This window comes from Macaca fascicularis, chromosome 17, assembly GCF_037993035.2.
Source record: "Macaca fascicularis isolate 582-1 chromosome 17, T2T-MFA8v1.1".
NCBI classification, from domain to species: Eukaryota; Metazoa; Chordata; class Mammalia; order Primates; family Cercopithecidae; genus Macaca; species Macaca fascicularis.
The window spans coordinates 102,374,887-102,393,385 of record NC_088391.1 but is presented as its reverse complement, the minus strand read 5'-3'; the positions used below and the strand labels follow the sequence as shown (position 1 = coordinate 102,393,385).

At 49.1% G+C, this 18,499-nt stretch overlaps 1 protein-coding gene across 4 annotated transcripts in view; it reads right to left on the bottom strand.

Annotated features, from left to right (window-relative positions):
- Positions 1–18,499, bottom strand: part of LOC102133047 (uncharacterized) — a 697,922-nt gene that overhangs the window by 229,324 nt on the left and 450,099 nt on the right. For all 4 annotated transcript variants that reach the window (XR_012426592.1, XM_065533509.1, XM_065533510.1 and 1 more), the window contains exon 4: positions 1,784–4,173. Coding sequence is in view for 3 of the 4 variants with exons in the window: in XM_065533509.1 (XP_065389581.1) it covers positions 1,784–1,887 (104 nt within the window). In the remaining variant the exon portion in view is untranslated. The remainder of the gene's footprint in view (positions 1–1,783; positions 4,174–18,499) is intronic.

Below are 18,499 nucleotides of genomic sequence, written 5' to 3'. Positions count from 1 at the left end.
GTGGGTGGGCTGGGTCCTCCGGTCAGGCTGAAAGCACAGCAGCTGGGGCTATGATGGCATCTGAGGCTCAGGACCTTTCCCAAGCTCATCGGTTGCGGGGAGAACTGAGTTCCCTGAGGTTTCAGTACTGAAGTCTACTTTTCTTCTGGCTGTTAGCTGGGGGTTGCTGTCAGCTCTGGAAGCTCCCCAGGTCCCGGCCTCTCAGACAAGGCAGCATGGAGGCCATAGGCCATAAGACGGGTCCTAGGTGACATGGCCTAATCAAAGTGGCCGCTGACCCACCTGTTCACAGTCCCGCCCACACGTCAGGGGAGGGGGCTCCATGATGGAGAGGGAACCGGAGGACACTTGGAATTCTGCCCAACACAGGTGGAATAAGTAGAAAGTATAAAACAGAGGCTAAATACAAATTCAAATATATCCACAATTACTATGCAATAACTAATACGCCTAATTACCAGATTAAAAAAAGACCACTCGTTTCTTTCCGACTTTCCTTTTTGTGTGAATTTTTCTCGTCTATGTAATCCATGTGAACCATACACGTCCATATCTGCCTTGGTCATTTTTCATTGTCATTCACAATTTCCATAAGATTAAATGACTTCAAAACAAAATTCCAACAGAGTTAACACCATTGTTTACAAACACCTCTCTCGTCACCTTTTCCTTACCAATTATTGTCTATTATATTATTATGTATCTTTTCATGTACATTATTGACCTTTGTTTCCTCAGGAGAACTTTCTGAGACTGGAATTAGAGAGTCAAAGTTTATCATTTTGGTGACTCCGGAAACACAGCAAGATTCTGCTCTGGAGTGTCCACACCCTCAGTACCGTGTGGAAGTACTGAGTGTACTGAGTATGGCCACTTTTGCCCGAAAATTATCGCTTTATACTTTTGAATGTGATTTTATCAACTGAACAAGAATGCACAGAACTAGAAAAATAATAAGTAGCCAGTTCTGGAAACGCGGGAGGTTCTGCTTCTCACCTTTGACTTTGGAAAATTTGCCATTGTGAAAGCTTAGCAGAACCCACCCTCAGCCCCGCTGGCCCTCTCCTGAAGTCTGAGGGTGGTACTGGGGGCTTTTCACCCTCACCCTCACCCCCTGCCCGAGGAAGCCGAGCAGGAGACCAGGGGATGCCCGCGGCAGGACGACCAGCTGGCACACCGGGAGCCAAGGGGAACACTACGGGAAACTCCCCTCACGCAGCAATCCTGTTTCAGGTGAAACTTGTAAGGTTTGCTAACTCCACACCCCTTTTCCCCATCACTTCAGATGCTCTGTTTTCCCGAGGAGGCCGTGGCTGTTCACGAGGATCCTGCACCTCCTGGGCCTCATTCTTTCCCTGATCCAGGAAAAGCCAGTTTATTTAAGCTGTGTACTCTAAACTGAAATGCTTTCTAAAACGACTTGGATACCATTTATAACATTTTTCTTATGACCCAATGTGTCCTAATTCTGTTAGTTTGTTTCCCAGAGCCCCCCACTTTTTAAATCATGAAACAAACAGATGAGATTCTCCTCTATCAATGAGACGCATGAACCCGAGTGAATTCATAATGCATCCAGGGCTCCCCACCTCAGCAATTAAGAGAGTGGAAGGAACAGAAAATGACAGCGACAGTCTGTGAGTCCTGGAGATGAGACCCCAATCCCGCAGGAACACAAGACAATTGTCCTCACAGAAGCGAGTGCCCACAGAACCTGTCCACCTGGCTGCATCGTGGAGAAGCCTTCCCCAGAGCCGACCCAGGAAGCAGGCACACGCCTTACCTTTCGAAGATCCCTGCGGGGCGGGCTTGCGGATGCCTGCTAATCCTTAGCTGCAGGGAAACATTCTTCTCAAACAGATTCCCTCTCCTCTTCTCTGAGACCATGGCAATTTGTAATCCAAACCCAAATGACCTTTGCCGGTGTGTTGATCCTGGCTAATTGTTCTTGGGCTGAGAGTTTGAAAAGAAGTGGCCAGGTTCAGCTGTGTGGCCGCTGGGACTTTGAGAAACAGGCTCATTGTCCCCATGCTGTCTGTAGAGCTTCGTCTATTTATCTCTGGTTCTTCTGGATTTTAGTAGGAGAGAAAAAGCAGCTCCAGGTTCAAACGGCCTCAGAGGCAATCATAGCACTGGCCCGCTCTCCAGGAGTGCAGTCCAGTGGCCTGCGGAATAAAGCTTTCCAGGCCTCAGACCTGAGAAATTAGTCTAGATTGAGGAAGAAAAAAAAGGATTTAAAAATTTGGTAAATAATTCTTCCCCTCTCAAATCACGGGCTAAGTGAAGAGTTGGCAGAAGAAAGGAAAAGGCACGGCTGGGCTGGGAGCGCAGCTGCGTCTGGCTGACGGGAGGCACCCAGCACAGGCCACACGCCCCTTTCCCACAATCCTCCAGGCCTCCATGTCCTCGTGTTGCGCATTCACCTTAGAAACGTCACACTGGGCGCCAGTGCGCGCATTGGGTGACGTTTGTTGCTTGGAACAAGTGTTTTGTGCAAGTAGGCCTCAATGCTTGTGATATAGTGAGTGAGTTCCAATTCACTGTTTTTCTTTTTCTTTTTTTTTTTTTGCTTTTTGATAGAGTCTTACTCTGTAGCCCAGGCTGGAGAGCAGTGGCTCACTGCAACCTCCTCTGCCTCCTGGGTTCAAGGGATTCTCCTGCCTCAGCCTCCCAAGTTCAAGTGATTCTCCTGCCTCGGCCTCCCAAGTAGCTAGGACTACAGGCATGCACCATCAAGCCCAGCTAATTTTTGTATTTTTAGTAGATATGGGGTTTCATCATGCTGGCCAGGCTGGTCTCAAACTCCTGGCCTCATGTGATCCACCCGCCTCGGCCTCCCAAAGTGCTAAGATGACAGGCGTGAGCCCCTGCACCCTGCCCCAAATCAGCGTATTTCTCATGCCCTCCCGATCACTCCCCATGGACAGTCCAGATCCTAGAAATGTCAAAGTGGTCCAGCAGGACCTGTCTGCAGGGTGTGTCTGTGCCCAGAAGCCTCCTGTGGGCCCTGGCTCAGGGCGGCGCCTGCTGCCCCAGGGCGGTGAGCTCCGCCGCCTGCACAAGCCCTAGTCTTTTCCACAGAGCCTCTCGCTCTTCAGGACATTTTAGAATTTCTCTTCTACCTGTTGCTCCTGGGTCGGTGGCAGGTTTTGCTCTTCAGGAGGTTAGAAATCAAACTGGTGAGAGAACAACTTGTGCAGGAAAGGTGCCTCTGATACTAATAAGCTCACTGTAAATACATTATATTGTTCTCAGAACTTAGGCATTTGCTGTGATGAATTTCAATCTGGCATTCGTAGTGAAAGAGTTCCCTCTTCAATCAACCAAACAGGCACCTGCGGGCCCATCCCTTCCCCACGGACAGCCCATCAGATGAGCTAGAATCACTGACCCACAGGCCTGGGGAGGGGGATGGGTGCTGGCGTCTGGGGAAACTGGTGGCTGCATATTGCTTCACAGTTCTCAGGAAATGTGGACGGCAGGGCCCCGAGAGTCCTGGGCTGTGTCCTCCTCGTCCTCATCTGCTCCTCCTCCCCAAAAGGAGAAGAGCATCAGCCCCTTGCCCGGATGAACCCTTTGATTTGCTTTTGTTCTTTGCCCTTGAAACCCTTTCAAGGCAGTGTCTTGATCAGTCTTCACTGCCTCTTCATTCCTCAATAAATGAGTAAAGACGAAAGAAAAACTCCTGGACACCGAAAGGTAGAAATGGCGAGCTGGCCATCTGGTCTTGCGAGCGCGGCCTCAGGGCTGTCTGTGGTGTGGGATCCAGCACGGCGAAGGATCCCCGCTGTGAGGGTGCGGAGCCCACTCAGAGACAACCAGCCTCACTCCAGCAGCAGCGAGGACCAGCGTGCATTGGATTAAAAAGACCAGAAATCCCCACAGAATCAGTACAAGATGCAGTCAGTTGACTCTGGCCTTCAAGGAGGAGGCATCCTCAGGTGTCTCAGGTGCTGACTCCCAGCACCTCCAGCAGGTGTGTGCTCAGGAGGTGCAGAGGCAGACGTGGAGGAAATACCTTCAGTTTCCAGGGCCTGGGCCTGGTAGATGCTGCCCAGCCCCACACACCCCTGAAGACTGTGCAGCACCGGACCTGCGGCCAGAGGGCGGTGGCCACAGCCAGCTCAGGCACACATCGGCCGCAACTGAGCTGAGCTGTGGTGATGGCAGGGCCTGCAGAGAGAAGATCAAAGGCAGTGAGGGTCAGAAAGTCATTTTGGTAGCAAGTTCACGTATCTCTTGGTTAACAAGAGGCTAAGTTATGAATGACACTTCAATCCTGCGGAGAAGAGGGCTCACCCGTGGAGTAAGAACGTCATTTCTTCAGGCATAATGATACATACGTGAACACACATTTGTAAGGTACCAGTGAACAGATATTTCTGAAGCTGTCAGAGCAGCCAAGCCTCTCATCAGAACTTTGCCATTATTAAAAATAAAAATCTAGCCATACAACCTTACATGAAATAAACGGTGTTTTTTTAAAAAGGTAAACATTCAGAAAGTATCACCTCCTGATTGTATTAGAACACTTTACTGCTATCTGTGGTCTTGAGGTTATTTTTATTTTTATTTTTTTTTTGAGACAGGGTCTCACTCTGTTGCCCAGGCTGGAGGGTGGTGGCAAAATCTCAACTCAGTGCCACCTCTGCCCCCCAGGCTCCAGTGATCCTCCCAAGGAGCTGGGACTACAGGCGTGTGCCACCACGCCTGGCTAATTTTTGTGTTCTCTGTAGAGACGGGGTTTCACCAGGTTGCCCGCGCTGGTGTTGAGGTTATTTTGACTCACGCTGTCTGGAAGACTGAACTGCTGCGGCATGGCGGCCACTGTGTGACTCTTTTCAACGCTGAGTTCAGTGACGTCACACTGGCTGCAGGAAATCTGCCTCTGGGGAGCGTTTATGCCACAGAAATTGGCCAACGCTGCAAATCAGCAACCCCACTCGCTGGGCTGGATTTTAAATGTTTCCCAGCACAGCACTAGTCTAAGCCCAACTAGGAGGGCAGTGAGGCCAGAGGAAAGAGGCAGGGGAAGAAAAGCCTGAGGGTTTGGTGCACCAGAGGGCTGTGCACTCCTGCCTTTGGAGGGCTTCGTTCCTGCATCTTGCTGATGCCCTCTTCCTGCGTCTGCGTGTCCCACCCCTGTATCCTTCTTTCCCTCCACTTCCATCATTCTCCCCACAGAGCTTGAACACTGTAGGAAATCTTGATGGTGCTTTTTTTGGCAATCTCCGTGTCTTCTCTCTCAGGTCATTTTTAACGGTGATGGAAGCACACGGTGGATCGCGCCTGGACGCTGAGGCAGCACAACCCACCTCTACGTGTGTGGCGCGCACCCGTATAAGCCAGGCTGTCCTTCGGGGCTCAGGTCCACTGAGCAAGTGCAAGGATGGCCTCTCTTTTGAAAGCAGCCTCTCTGGGCAGCACACTAATTACTCCTGGGGAGCAGTTTTCCCGTGACCAATTCCATAACAGGTCAACCCCTCCCTGGTCCTTCTTTCAACCAATATGATAATTTGGTGTCCTGGTAGGAAGGCCAATCCCCTGCCCACTGCGTGGTGCCGTTGTGGTCACTGATTTACCTAGAGGGTGTCACTGCAGATGTTTTCTGACAGCCACATTCCTAGTTTTTCTCCTGTAACTCCCACAAAGACTCGACTGCAGATGATTCTAAGGCAGTTGTCATATTCCTTCCCAGAGGGTTGTGAACGCTCACCTAGTTACATATTCATTCTGGGAAATGCCTGATGTACCATTCCAAATATCCATGTCCCTTCTTTCTAAACATCCATTTACCTTCCAACTATCCGTGTCCCTTTTTTCTAAACATCCATTTACCTTCCAAATATCCTTTTCCCTTTGTTCCAAAATTAAACCATGATTTTTCACTGAACACATTGCTACACTATTTCCTGGTCTCCCCTGCAACTAGATGTGACCATGAGACTAAGTTTTTTCCAATGAGGTATAAGCGGAAGTTGTGTGTTCCATGAGATCTCGGAGTAGTCTCTTGAAAAGGGAAGGAGTATGCCATTTTTCTCATCCCCTCCATCCTGCTGCTGGGATCATGACTTGATGGTTGGAGCATCAGCAGCCATTCTGGACCATGAGAGTAAGGGCCACCCTGCCCCCCAAGGAACGATAAAGTAGAAATCAGGGAAGGTTTTGGATTTGTGTAGACCATATGTCTATCACACCAGCTCTAGTTCCATTCTTTTTTTTCATTTTTTTTTAGGTGCTAATCCTAATTATAACTGGTAAGTACTTTTCCCAATGAGTGCGTGATTAGTTCCCTTCCCAACGGCTAATTGTTTGCCTCAGCCTGTTACTAAATTCATGCCAATTTCCATGTGTCTCCAGGACAAATCAGAGTTGCTCTAGCCCATGTCACCTTCTCACCAAATATGCATCATTATTTTTGATTCTTTGGTTATTGCCCTTTTTCCCACCGTGGTTCACATGACCTTTTCTCTGGGAGAAGCCAAGGAGAGTAAAATACCAGGTAGGAGAGCTCCTCCCTTGTGACTTAGTCTCTCCCTGTTCTCTCCGCAGAGGGTCTCAGGGCCTTTTCCCTCCCCTCCTGTTCCCAGACTCCAGCCCTGATGGAGGGCACTTTCTTTCAGCTCACATCAAAGGTCTGCATCATTAAATCTCCATGGGGAGTGCTGGTTGGTGACAGTGAAAAGCTCCAGAATTGAACAGAGATTCATCGTACTAAATTTAGAAACAGGTTCTCTATATTTAGTTCAGATCTCAAATAGGAAAATGTGCAGAAGCCTGAAGATGTACAGATTAAATAAGAAGAGGAGCAATTTGTTTTGTCCTTGAATTCAGGCTTCAGAAACATCAGATACTCTGTCTTCAGTAAGCGCCTGCCTAGGCCTGGCATCGTCCCGGACACTGCAGTCAACGAGCCCTCTCCCTTAGGTGGGCCTGAGGTTCTGCAGGGGGTGACAGTAGCAAAACAGCAGCAATAACAGCAATTTTCATTGGCGGAAGTGAGGCTGCTTCAGGCACTGGGCACGCTTTGTAAGCACGATGCCACTCAAACCTCACTTGGACACGGTGTCCTGGAGTTGCGTAAATCACCCCATCTAACAGACGGGGACAGTGGAGTGCTGAGAGGTTAATAACCTTAGCAAGACCACACAGCCACAGGGCAGGGCCAGGGCGTGAACAGCAGCCTCCTCTCCGAGACCTGCTGCTCGGCTGCCTGCCTTTGGAGAGGCAAAGGCTGCTTCTCCAAGCCCCGTGTCCACCCGCTCCCTGGCTCTAGACACTGTCACAGCCGAATCACGAATCACGTCTCCCACAATTAACACACTGAAGCCCCAGGCCCCACACTTCAGAATGTGACGGTTTGGAGATAGGGCCTTAAATAGGTAATTAATGAAAAATGAGGGCATGGAGGTGGGCCCTAAATCAACCAGACTCATTTCCTTACAAGAGGAGAAGATTAGGACACAGATACTCACAGAGGGACGGTGGGTGGAGGCCCCTGGAAAAAGACAGCGTCCACACGCAGGGGAGAAAGACCTCAGGAGAAATTGGTCCTGCCCACACTTGGACCTCAGACTCCCAGCCTCCAGAATCAGGAGACAATGCATTTCTGTGGTTTAAGACCCAGCTCTGTGTGCTATGGCAGTCCTAGAGGCTTTCTGGAACTGATAACTCCCAGATCAACATCTCAAGCTACAACTGCTGTGCTGTCTTACTAATGACCACTGTACACATCCCCCCTTCCCTCAGGACTGCTGGATACGTTCCCCTGTCCCTCACTCCTAAGACTACTGGAAAGTACCCCCATCCCCTAATGACTGCCAAAGATGTCCCCCAACCCCTAACACCCGCCAGAGATGTCCCCCCGTCCCCTAACGACCGCTGGATTCATCCCCCCATCCCCTAAGGACTGCCAGAGACATCCCCTGTCCCCTAACGACCACCAGAGATGTTCCCCGTTCCCCGTCCCTAACCACCACTGGAAACTCCCCTAACGACGGCTGGAAATGCCCCCTGAGATGCCCAGTGGCACCTTCACCACAGCACAGCCAGAGCAGAGCTCCAGATTCCAGAGGACTCCCGACTCCCTCAGGAAACAAGCTTCTCCACTCCATGTCCTATGCATCACTAGAAATGCATGTATGTGACACACATGAACAGCCAAGTCGTATAACAAAGTAAAACTGAAGCCTCATCATCCTCGTGTTGTTCCCAACACTTAGAGCCGCTTATCTTCCTGCGCCTCCTCCTGGTCTGGCGTGGATTTCCTGGGACAGGCAGGCGATGCCTTCAGTGGGCAGCTGGGGAAGGAAGAGGAGAGAGACCACAGGAGGAGGTGATGAGGGGCTCGGCCAGGATGAATTGCCACTGGGGCCAGCCTGGCTGTGGCCCTGGCCAACCACTGACTCCCCAGGCAGCACTAGGCATGCACATTAACCTCAGGTGTGGTCGCACTTTGTCTGGGCACCACAGATCCCCGGAAAGATAGAGGATCTCATCTGGCTCCAAACAGCAGGACGCCCTAGCTCCTGCCGGGTGCTCAGGGCCTCGGGCAGCTGAGAGCCTCCACTTGGATCAGCCCTGCGGCCCCCATACCTGGGCCTCCAGGGCCGCAGCAGGACTGTGTCCACTCCTTTCCTCCAGCCACAGCTCATCGCTGACCCAGCATGGTTCCACGTGCACAGGCTTTAGACCACCCCAGGGAAGAAGCACCCCAGGAACCCCATTTCTAGACTTTCCACCAAAACTCATGGGAGTGCCCTGGGGCGGGGGTGGGGGGGCGGTGGCGCTCCTGCTTCGGAAGACACACTGAGCACCCTCCCCACCACCAAGGCAGAGACGAAGGGAGTCTGCAGGCTGTGACCGCATCACCCATGCTTTGTAGTGCGTTCAATGTCTCGCCTACAAACATAAATAACATACATCATGTACATGTCGTGTAGACATAAATATATACATAGAGTAAGTTAAAGAAATCTAGATTACTATCTAACTAGATTACTAGCTAACAATGCCTCATATTCCCTATACATTCCATGGGAAGAGGGACTGGGGGGGCCATCACTGTCCCCCGCTCCACGGCTCCTGCTCTCCACCAGAAGCACCACCCAGCCCTGTGTCCCATCCGATGCAGGAAGTGGCCAGCACCTCGCCCACCCCACCTTCCATCTCCCTTGGCCATGCGTCCCGCTCCTGCCTTGCAAGTGGATGGCATGGAGGTGGTGGCAATGCCGCAGCCCTCTTGTGGCCATGAGGAGGCTCAGAAGATTGGCAGCGTCAGGGCCCCCAGGCTATTGAGATGCCAGCACTGCAGGCTCAGGACCTCTGGTGCTGTGAGAAACACACTCCTGTGTGTGCACCCACGTTCAGCTTTGCTGTTCCTTGTGGCTGAGTCAGTGCTGATTGGCACAGCGGGCACTCAGGTTTCTCATAGCACTTTTCACTATTAACAGCATGAATGAAAACACTGCATTACATGAAGCCTTCACTGGAGATGTCTCAGCACCTTTATGGATTTTTTTTTTTTTAATCTCCAAGGGGGATATACTAGGTCGTATTTCCTGATCACGTTTGATCACATAATTTACCACCACCACTCCCCTGCCCCAGTGCTTCTGGTGGTTTAGGAAATTGCTGCCTTAATTTAAAAACAAGCCTGGGGTTTGAGCAAACACCGAGGTGAGAAGAGCTTCTCTGAAGTGCGTCTGCCCTTGGTGAAAGGAGCAGGGACTTTAGCTCCACACTCTGCCCTTCCCAGCTGTGTGATGCGGTGAAATTAGCTCCATCTCCAGCCTCAGTTCTGTGACTAATATGGGGTGGTAAGACCCCCTCACAAGACACGTGGTGGCTGGGCGCGTTGGCTCACACCTGTAATCCCAGCACTTTGGGAGGTGAGGAAGGAGGACTGCTTGATCCCAGGAGTTTGAGACCAGCCTGGGCAGCATAGGGAGACCCTGTCTCTACAATAAAAACAAAACCTTAGCCAGGCATGATGTCATGTGTCCATGGTCCCAGCGACCTGGGAGGCTGAGGTGGGAGAGTCCCCAGAGCTCAGGAGGACAAGGCTGTGGTGAGCTGTGATCACACCACTGCACTCCAGCCTGGGTGACAGAGGAAGACTCTGTCTCAAAAAAGCCCCAAATAACAACAATGAATCAGGTGTGTGGGCTCAGGACCCTGCGTGTGCAGGGCTCTAGGAATTGTGAGCCCCAGCCCCTCTCCAGCTGGGTGCCCTCATGCCCTCAGTCCGCTCTGCACAGCTGCTCTCTCTCTGGAAGCAGTTTGAGGATCTTCACTGTACTTCCCCGAGCCTCAGTTTCTCCCGTGTAAAATGCAGAGGTTTGCTCCTGGTTTGCTCAGCTGGCATTTTGGACAGGCCCGGTCCCAGATCACAGGCCCTTCAGCATCCTGATTCCATCTGCCACGTGCCAGGAGCCACGCCCTACATGCCCTCCACCCCCAGTCCCAAATGCCCACGGGAGGCAGAGTCACCCACACAGGAAACCTCTGGCCGAGATGGTTTCTGTGGCCCCTCCCCATCAAAGCTGCTCCGTCCCCACGTCCCACCGTGCTAGATGTCTGACATGGGGTGCAGCGGAGCCATGAGCAGCCGCAGCCCACACAGCTCCACAAAGCCACAGAAGCATTTGGCATCCCCACCGGGCCGCTGTTTTTAATTCCTGTGGTCGGATAAGGAGCCCGAGGCTTTGGGATGGTTTGCTGTTGAGCAGCGAGTTGTGCCGAGCTGGTGCTTTTCTTCGAGGGCATTGACCTATTTGTGTGGGGTCACTGTGTCCACCTGACTCATCCCAGCCCTGGGGAGGCCGATGCCCCATCTCTGATACTAACCCCCACCCCCACCCCATGCCTGCTGTCCACGGCCTCACCTGGGAGGAAGAGTGAGGCCATTTCAAGGACAAGATAATTACAGGAACAGAAAGAGCTTCTCACTGAAGCAGGAGACTGGAGAGGCGGCCTTCGTCCTAGAGCAACCTGGACTGTCTGGGCGCTCCCTGCGGCCTGAGCCCACATGTAAATAGAAGGCCTTGTACCTTGCTAATTCCCAGAAATCCTCCCTCTCCACCATCTTCCTGGGCTAAGTTCAACACGGCCGGCGTCTGGGCTCCATCTGCTCTCTGCTAATGGAAAATGGAGTGTGGGAAGTGAAGATGTTTTTGAAAACACGTTTTTCAGGTGGGGTTGCTATTGATTAACCTCTCGTGGCGTCTCAGCCTTTCTCCCGTAGACCCGAGTTGTGTGACTAATACCTGGATGTATTGTGTGGCCTCGTCCGTGACGGCTCAAGTGTTGTTTGTGGGATGGGACCTGCACTCCCGCGCTCTGCGGCGGGGACACGGGAGGCTGTGCGTCCACCGGGCTATTTATCAAGATAATTGTTGCCTGCAAGGGTTCTAGACATCCACTTGTCCACACCCCAGGGAGGAGCAGGGCTCTTTATCGTGTCTGGACTTAATAAAGAAGAAAGAATGCAGCTGTACTGCTGGCTACAATGTCTCTTCTCCGGTAATCCTGGGTTTCAATTTTCTGCTTAGCATTGTGTACACAGCGAACAGACTCACGAATTTAACTGTGCTCCAGTTTCCCCTGGTGACGACAGGAGAAAGGTTCACAAAAGACCCCTTTTGGATTTAATAGGACGCAGAACAGCACAGTGTCCCACGGTCTTCACGGCCCTGAGGGCCCAACTCTCTTTTGTGAAAAATTGTAATTTCATTGACACAGGAAATATGTTTCCAATGGTTTTCTTCCAGTGTTTAGACCGTCACGACCAGGAAGAGTCGCTTTGGAGGGTTGCAAAGGGCTGCCCAGCCCCAGAAACAGAAACAGCGGCACCCCTCCACACCGTGAGGAAACCGAGGCACAGCAGGCCCACAAATCAGGCCACAGCCCCAGCCCCAGCCCATGTTCCAGGATGCGCCCCTGCTGGGAGGGGGCAGTTCACACCCACGCTTGCCCTGTCTTCTCTGCAGACATGGATTACATCAGTGCCCCATCATGCTGTCAGATGAAGGTCAGTGGGTTGATGCCACCACATCCCCATTCTAAACCAGCAGCCCCCACCTTTTTGGCACCAAGGACCAGTTTTGTGGAAGACAGTTTCTCCACAGATGGTGGGTGGGGTGGTGGGGGGATGGTGTTGGGATGAAACCGTTCCACCTCAGACGATGAGGCCTTAGATTCTCATAAGCAGCCCACAACCTGGCTCCCTCCATGTGCAGTTCACAGCAGCGTTTGCACTCCTGTGAGAATCTAATGCCGCTGCTTATCTGACAGGAGGCGGAGCTTAGGTGGTCATGAGAGTGATGGGAGCAGCTGTAAATACAGACGAAGCTTCACTCACTCGCCCGCTGCTCACCTCCTGACGCACGGCCCAGTTCCTAACCGCTCACAGGTGGGTACCCAGGGATTGGAGACCCCGGCTCTAAATCGTCCCGAACCTCACACTTCTGAATTAAAAGCACAGCTTTACCCTCCAAGTTGCTTTTTTTCAGGTAACTTGGCATCTTAAACATCCAAGGTGTGGAGAAACTAGTTTTTAGGGTCCCATGAAGAGAATACTCGCATCTCTTTCAAATTCACTGGATTTGGAGCCCGTTTCCTATTGAGGTACTTTTTGTTTGTCACAGCAGGAATTTCTGTTCCTCCCTGTGTTGTGCTTCAAGGGGAGAGAACACACGTAGCTGCCCCCCGGGGTAAGCCTTCCGTCCTCCGTCCCCTAGTCCGTGAGGTCAGCATCTCCCGGACTTGGCACTGTCACCTGGAAGCCAGCAGCCCTTCCCTTCAAGGACAGTGTCATCTGCACCAAGACCTGAGCTGAAGCAGCAGCGCGTTCCCCTCCTGGGTGGCTTCATGGGCAACACATTCGAGGCCACGTGAGTCCTGTGGGCTGTAGCATTTCCAAAGGAACCATGAGCCAGCCCTGTTTGGCAACCGAGAACACCCTGGGCAGTAACCTCCCTGCAGAGGGGACTTGGTGGCAGGGAGGGTACCTGAGATGGGCACGCCTGCCTTTTTTTGTTTGTTTTTGTTTTTGTTTTTGTTTTGAGACGGAGTCTCGCTCTGTCGCCCAGGCTGGAGTGCAGTGGCGCAATCTCGGCTCACTGCAAGCTCCGCCTCCCGGGTTCACGCCATTCTCCTGCCTCAGCCTCCCGAGTAGCTGGGACTACAGGCGCCCGCCCCTGCGCCCGGCTAATTTTTTCTGTTTTTTTAGTAGAGACGGGGTTTCACCATGGTCTCGATCTCCTGACCTTGTGATCTGCCCACCTCGGCCTCCCAAAGTGCTGGGATTACAGGCGTGAGCCACCACGCCCGGCCGTTTGTTTGTTTTTGAAACAGAGTCTTACTCTGTCACCCACACTGGAGTGCAGTGGTGTGATCACAGCTCACTGCAGCCTTGACCTCCCAAGGTCAATCCTCCTGCCTCAGCCTCCATAGAGCTGGAATCACAGGTGCACACCACTCTGCCTGGCTAATATTTTGTTTTTGTAGAGATGGGGTCTCATTTTGTTGCCCAGGCTGTTTTCAAACTCCTGATCTTAAGTGACCCTCCTGCCTCAGCTTCCCAAAGTGCTGGGACTCAACACCATGGTCTTGATGAAGAGTGAAGAGGGAGGTACTGGTGCAGGCAGCAAAGTTAGGGAGACCCCTTGGTACCCGTGCCTGAAGGCGCTCCCTCTCTACCAGGGTCCAAGGGAATTTAATGAACTTTAGCTTCCAAAAGTTTTCACATATGGAAATGGTTCTCCATGAAAAGATCTCGTCAGTAAGTGCAGGCAAGTGTAATCAACATTGGTTTTCAGACCAGGAAACCAAATCCTCTCTTCAATATTGGCTGTGCTTCCAACATTGTTAAAGATGTTTAGCAATTAATTCAACCAATTTTTAACCATGTTTTTATCCTGTTATACTTTTATTTTTAAGGGGAGATGAACTAGCCGACCAATGCTAGGGTAGTTAGCAGTCACTCTGTAAATGTTTGGGAAATCGAAAATGGAATGGGATTGGTCTTACGGTAAGATGACCCCACAAATGCTGTTTCTGTGTCTCCTACACAGAGGGATGCTTTTCCTCCAGTTAGAGATCTTTTGTGTACAAATAAATGATATTTTGGGGTGTAAAGTCCGATAATCTGAGACAGGCCTCAGTTAATTTAGCAAGTTGATTTTGCCAAGGTTGAGGACGTGAACCCTCACTGATGACCTCCTGGTCGGGGCACAGCTTGATTTTATACATTTTAGGGAGACATGAGACGTCAATCAATACATGTAAGAAGTACTTTGGTTCCATCCAGAAAGGGCGGGACAGCTCGAAGCAGGGAGGGGGCTTCCAGGGCACAGGAAGGTGAGAGACAAACAGTTGCATTCTTTTGAGTTTCTGATTAGCCTTTCCAAAGGAGACAATCAGATATGCATCTATCTCCGTGAGCAGAGGGATGACTTTGAATAGAATGGAAGGCAGGTTTGCCCTGAACAGTTCCCAGCTGGACTTCTTCCCTTTGGCTTAGTGATTTTGGGGCCCCAAGATTTTCCTTTCACAGAGGGGAGGGTGTCTCTTTTTTTCTTCAAGGTGCCTTGAAATTAAGGCAAGTAGAATGGGGTGAAGCCGACTTCCCATCGCCTTGGTTTCTTTCCTCGGAAGGAAAACACATTTCACGGTTGCGGCAGAGAAGAAGCAGTGCGAATCCTGCAGTGACTTGCTGCATCCCTTAAAGATTTTTTTTTTTAAGTATTTTGTAGAATATGTTTGTTTTTCTTCCAAGAGCGATTGGAATGTTTTCATGCACCCTTGGAATAGCCCTTGGATACAACCCCGGGGGAGGGAACAGTGTTGCTGGAGGCCAGCCTCCCGGGCACCCACACTCCCCTCCTAGGGGCCTACCCAGGCTCACCAGACAGGGCACCACAGGGCAGGAGGGTGGGAAAGGATACACTTTCTCCTTGTTCCTAGCACATGGTTATGCACCCCAAAGCAATATTCGCCCGGAAAGCAGTTACTAAGCATATAGAAAGCTGAGATAATTTTGTGAAGAATACTGAAGCAATAAAAACTCAACATTTGGAAGCAAGTTATGACAGCAGTCAGCATAGGGGTAACATACTCACTCGGGCTACAGTAGAAAATGTTCTTTTTATAGTAATATACAGTTTTATATCCATATGTATTTTAACATTTTTCTTTTTTTTTTTTTTTGAAACGGGGTCTCTCTTTGTCACCCAGGCTAGGGTGCACTGGCATGATTTTGGCTCACTGCAGCCTTGACCTACCAGGCTCAAGCGATTTTCCTGTCTCAGCCCCTCATGTAGCTGGGACTATAGGCCCCTAAGTCCTGGCTAATTTTTTGTCGAGATGGGATTTTTCCATGTTGTCCAGGCTGGTCTTGAACTCCTAAGCTCAAGCGATCTGCCTGCCTTAGCCTCCCAAAGTACTAGCATAACAGGCATGAGCCACCATGCCCAGCCTATTTTAACATTTTTCTCGGTAACAAAAGTAACCATATTTTTATCAGATGCTTTTTTAAAGCCAGCCAATGTCGGGAAGGCTGACTTGTTTCATGGATACAGTGATGGGCAAACACCAGGTCAGAGCCAAGAGGGCGAGGCCAGGCTTCCCACTCAGGGTCCCCTGGGTAAGTTGGGTAAGTTGCTTCCTGTCTCAAGCTGCACTGCCCTAACTGGTCAGTACAAAGAACGGTACTTTGGGACGCTTTGTAGTTAAATAGAAATGGAAAAGCACTGTTGCCTCTTGAGATCAAGGCCAGGCCGTACTGTTAAAAACATAATGTGAAGCCAGTGTGATGGATCACACCTATAGCCCCAGCTACTTAGGAGACTGAGGCAAGAGGATTGCTTGAGGCCGGGAATTTGAGACCAGCCTGGGCAACACAGCAAAACCCCACCTCTCTCTCATCGCTCTCTCTATAATATCTGCTACTATTATACACAATAATATATACTAGTGTATATACATATACACACACTATAAATGTACATATGTGTGTATATATATACACACACACATATACACACACACACAGAAAATGTGAGCCTTACGTTATTTTGAATTTTCCAGTGGTGCCTAAACCTGTGTGTGCATCTGCTGTCCTCATGCTTATTGATTCACTAGTATCTATTTTCCCCTTTTAATACAACAGTACACAGTTCACTGCTGTATGTTCTGCATCTAGAAGCACGCCTGGCATGGAGTAGAATCTTAAATAGGTATTGAGTAAGTAAAATATTGGTGTTGTGGTGTTAAATGCAATAGTCAATGTATTTAGGAAACTCACTAGTGTATGTTATTGTGTATAATAGTAGCAGATAGTATGTATTATCATTAAGAAGTTAATCGTTTATAAGTTTTGACAGCATCACAGCCCCTTCCACTTCCAGCTTGATAATCAGGAGCCTGTTATTAGCAGAAGATAGCTCAGGAAGAATGCCTTCTGGAGCCCACCTCTTCCCTCTGTCTCCCCAGGAAGAGGGGATGTATGAATAATCTACAAATGGTAGGGAGGTTTATGTTTTTAAGCAGCACTTAGGTATTTTAAGATTTCTCTATATTAAACTCTAGTAAGTAGCAAAGGGGAAGATAATTTAAAGCAGTCCATTGGTTTAAGAGCTAAGTTTCAGTATTTTTGGCAAAACAGTTATGGCGCTTACATGAAATAAGAATATATGTCATGGTGTTGGAATAACTGAATATCTACATGCAGAATTAAATTGCATCCTTACCTCACACCATATATAAATATTAACTTGAATGGATTAAGCATTTCAACATAAGATCTGAAGCTGTGAAACTACTAAAAGAGAACATAGAGGAAAAACTTCCATGATATTAATCTGGGCAATGATTTTTTAGATATGACCCCAAAAGCACAGGAAGCAAATGCAACAAAGACAAATGAGATTTCATCAAAATATTAATTAAAAGCTTCTTCACAGAAAAGGAAACAATCAGCAGAGTGAAGAGACAGCATACAGATGGGAAATGTACCTGTAAACCACCCATCCGATAAGTGGCTAATAGCCAAGATATGTAAGGACATCGAACAACTCAATAGTAAGAAAATAAATAGCCCAATTACAAAGTGATCAAAAGATCTGAATAGACATTTCTCAAAAGAAGACAGACAAATGTCCAACAGGTACATGAAAAATGCTCAAAATCACTTATCATCAGAGAAATGCACATTAAAACTACAATGCCACATCACCTCCCACCTGTTAGAATGCCATTGTCAAAGACGAAAGATAACAAGTATTGGTGAGAATGCAGAGAAAAGAGGACTCTTGTACCTTGTAGGTGGGAATGTAAATTACTACAGCCATGATGGAGAACAGTATGAAGATTCTTCAAAAACTAAAAATACAACCACCATATGATTCAGCAGTCCCAAAGGCAGGCATATACCCATAGGAACTGGGGTCAGTAAGTCTAAGAGCTGTCTACACCCCCACGTTCCCTGCAGCACTTGAATAGTGCCGATATAGCCAATATAGAATCAACCTATGTGTCCTTCAAGGGATGAATGGATAAAGAAAATGTGGCACATACACAATGGAATATTATACAGCCTTAAAGAAGGAGAGCCTCTCACTTGAGACAGCATGGATGAACCAGAAGGACATTATATTAAGTAAAATAAGCCAACTGCACAAAGACCAGTACTGCACAATCTCACTTGTTGAAGCCAAAAGAGCTAAAAGAGTTGAAGTCACAGAAGCAGAGGACAGAATGGTGGTTACCAGGGACCACATTGTTATAATACATGTTATATGTACATATAATATAACTATATTACATTGTTAGTAACAATGTATTATATTCTTGAAAATTACTCAGAGTAGATTTTAAGTGTTCTCCTACAAAAAATGGTGAGACCATGCATATGATAATTAGCCTATTTAAACATTTCACAATATATGCATATTTCAAAACAACATGTTGCATACAATAGATGCAATTTTTGTCAATTAAAAAAATTTAAAAAATAAAAAAGAAAGTATTCAATTAATCAAAAGTCACATAGCAAAAGTAAAACATGACCTCTTTTATTTTTTTTCAGATAGCGACTTGACACTAAAATACTGAAAACAAAAAAGACTGAGTTGCCGATGGTGTGGTGTGACCCCTTTCCTTCCAGGTGGGCAGAGCAGTCAGTGTGATGCGATCACCTCAGGACTGAGTTTGGGTTGGATGGAGGGGAGGGGCTCTGCTTCCCACTCAGGGTCCTCTGGGCAAGTTGCTTCCTGTCTCAAGTTGCACTGCTCTAACTGGTCAGTACAAGGAACAATATCTACCCCCTAGAGATAAGAGTCAAGTGCTTATTAAAATGCCGAGCGCGTAATAATCAACATTAGATCCCTGCCTCCATAGGGCGGTTATAAAACGGAGAACTTGCCAGGAATACTCCAGGACAGCAGATCCAGGTTCTATAATTGGCGTCGTCGTCATAAAACACAGGTAGTATGTTCCA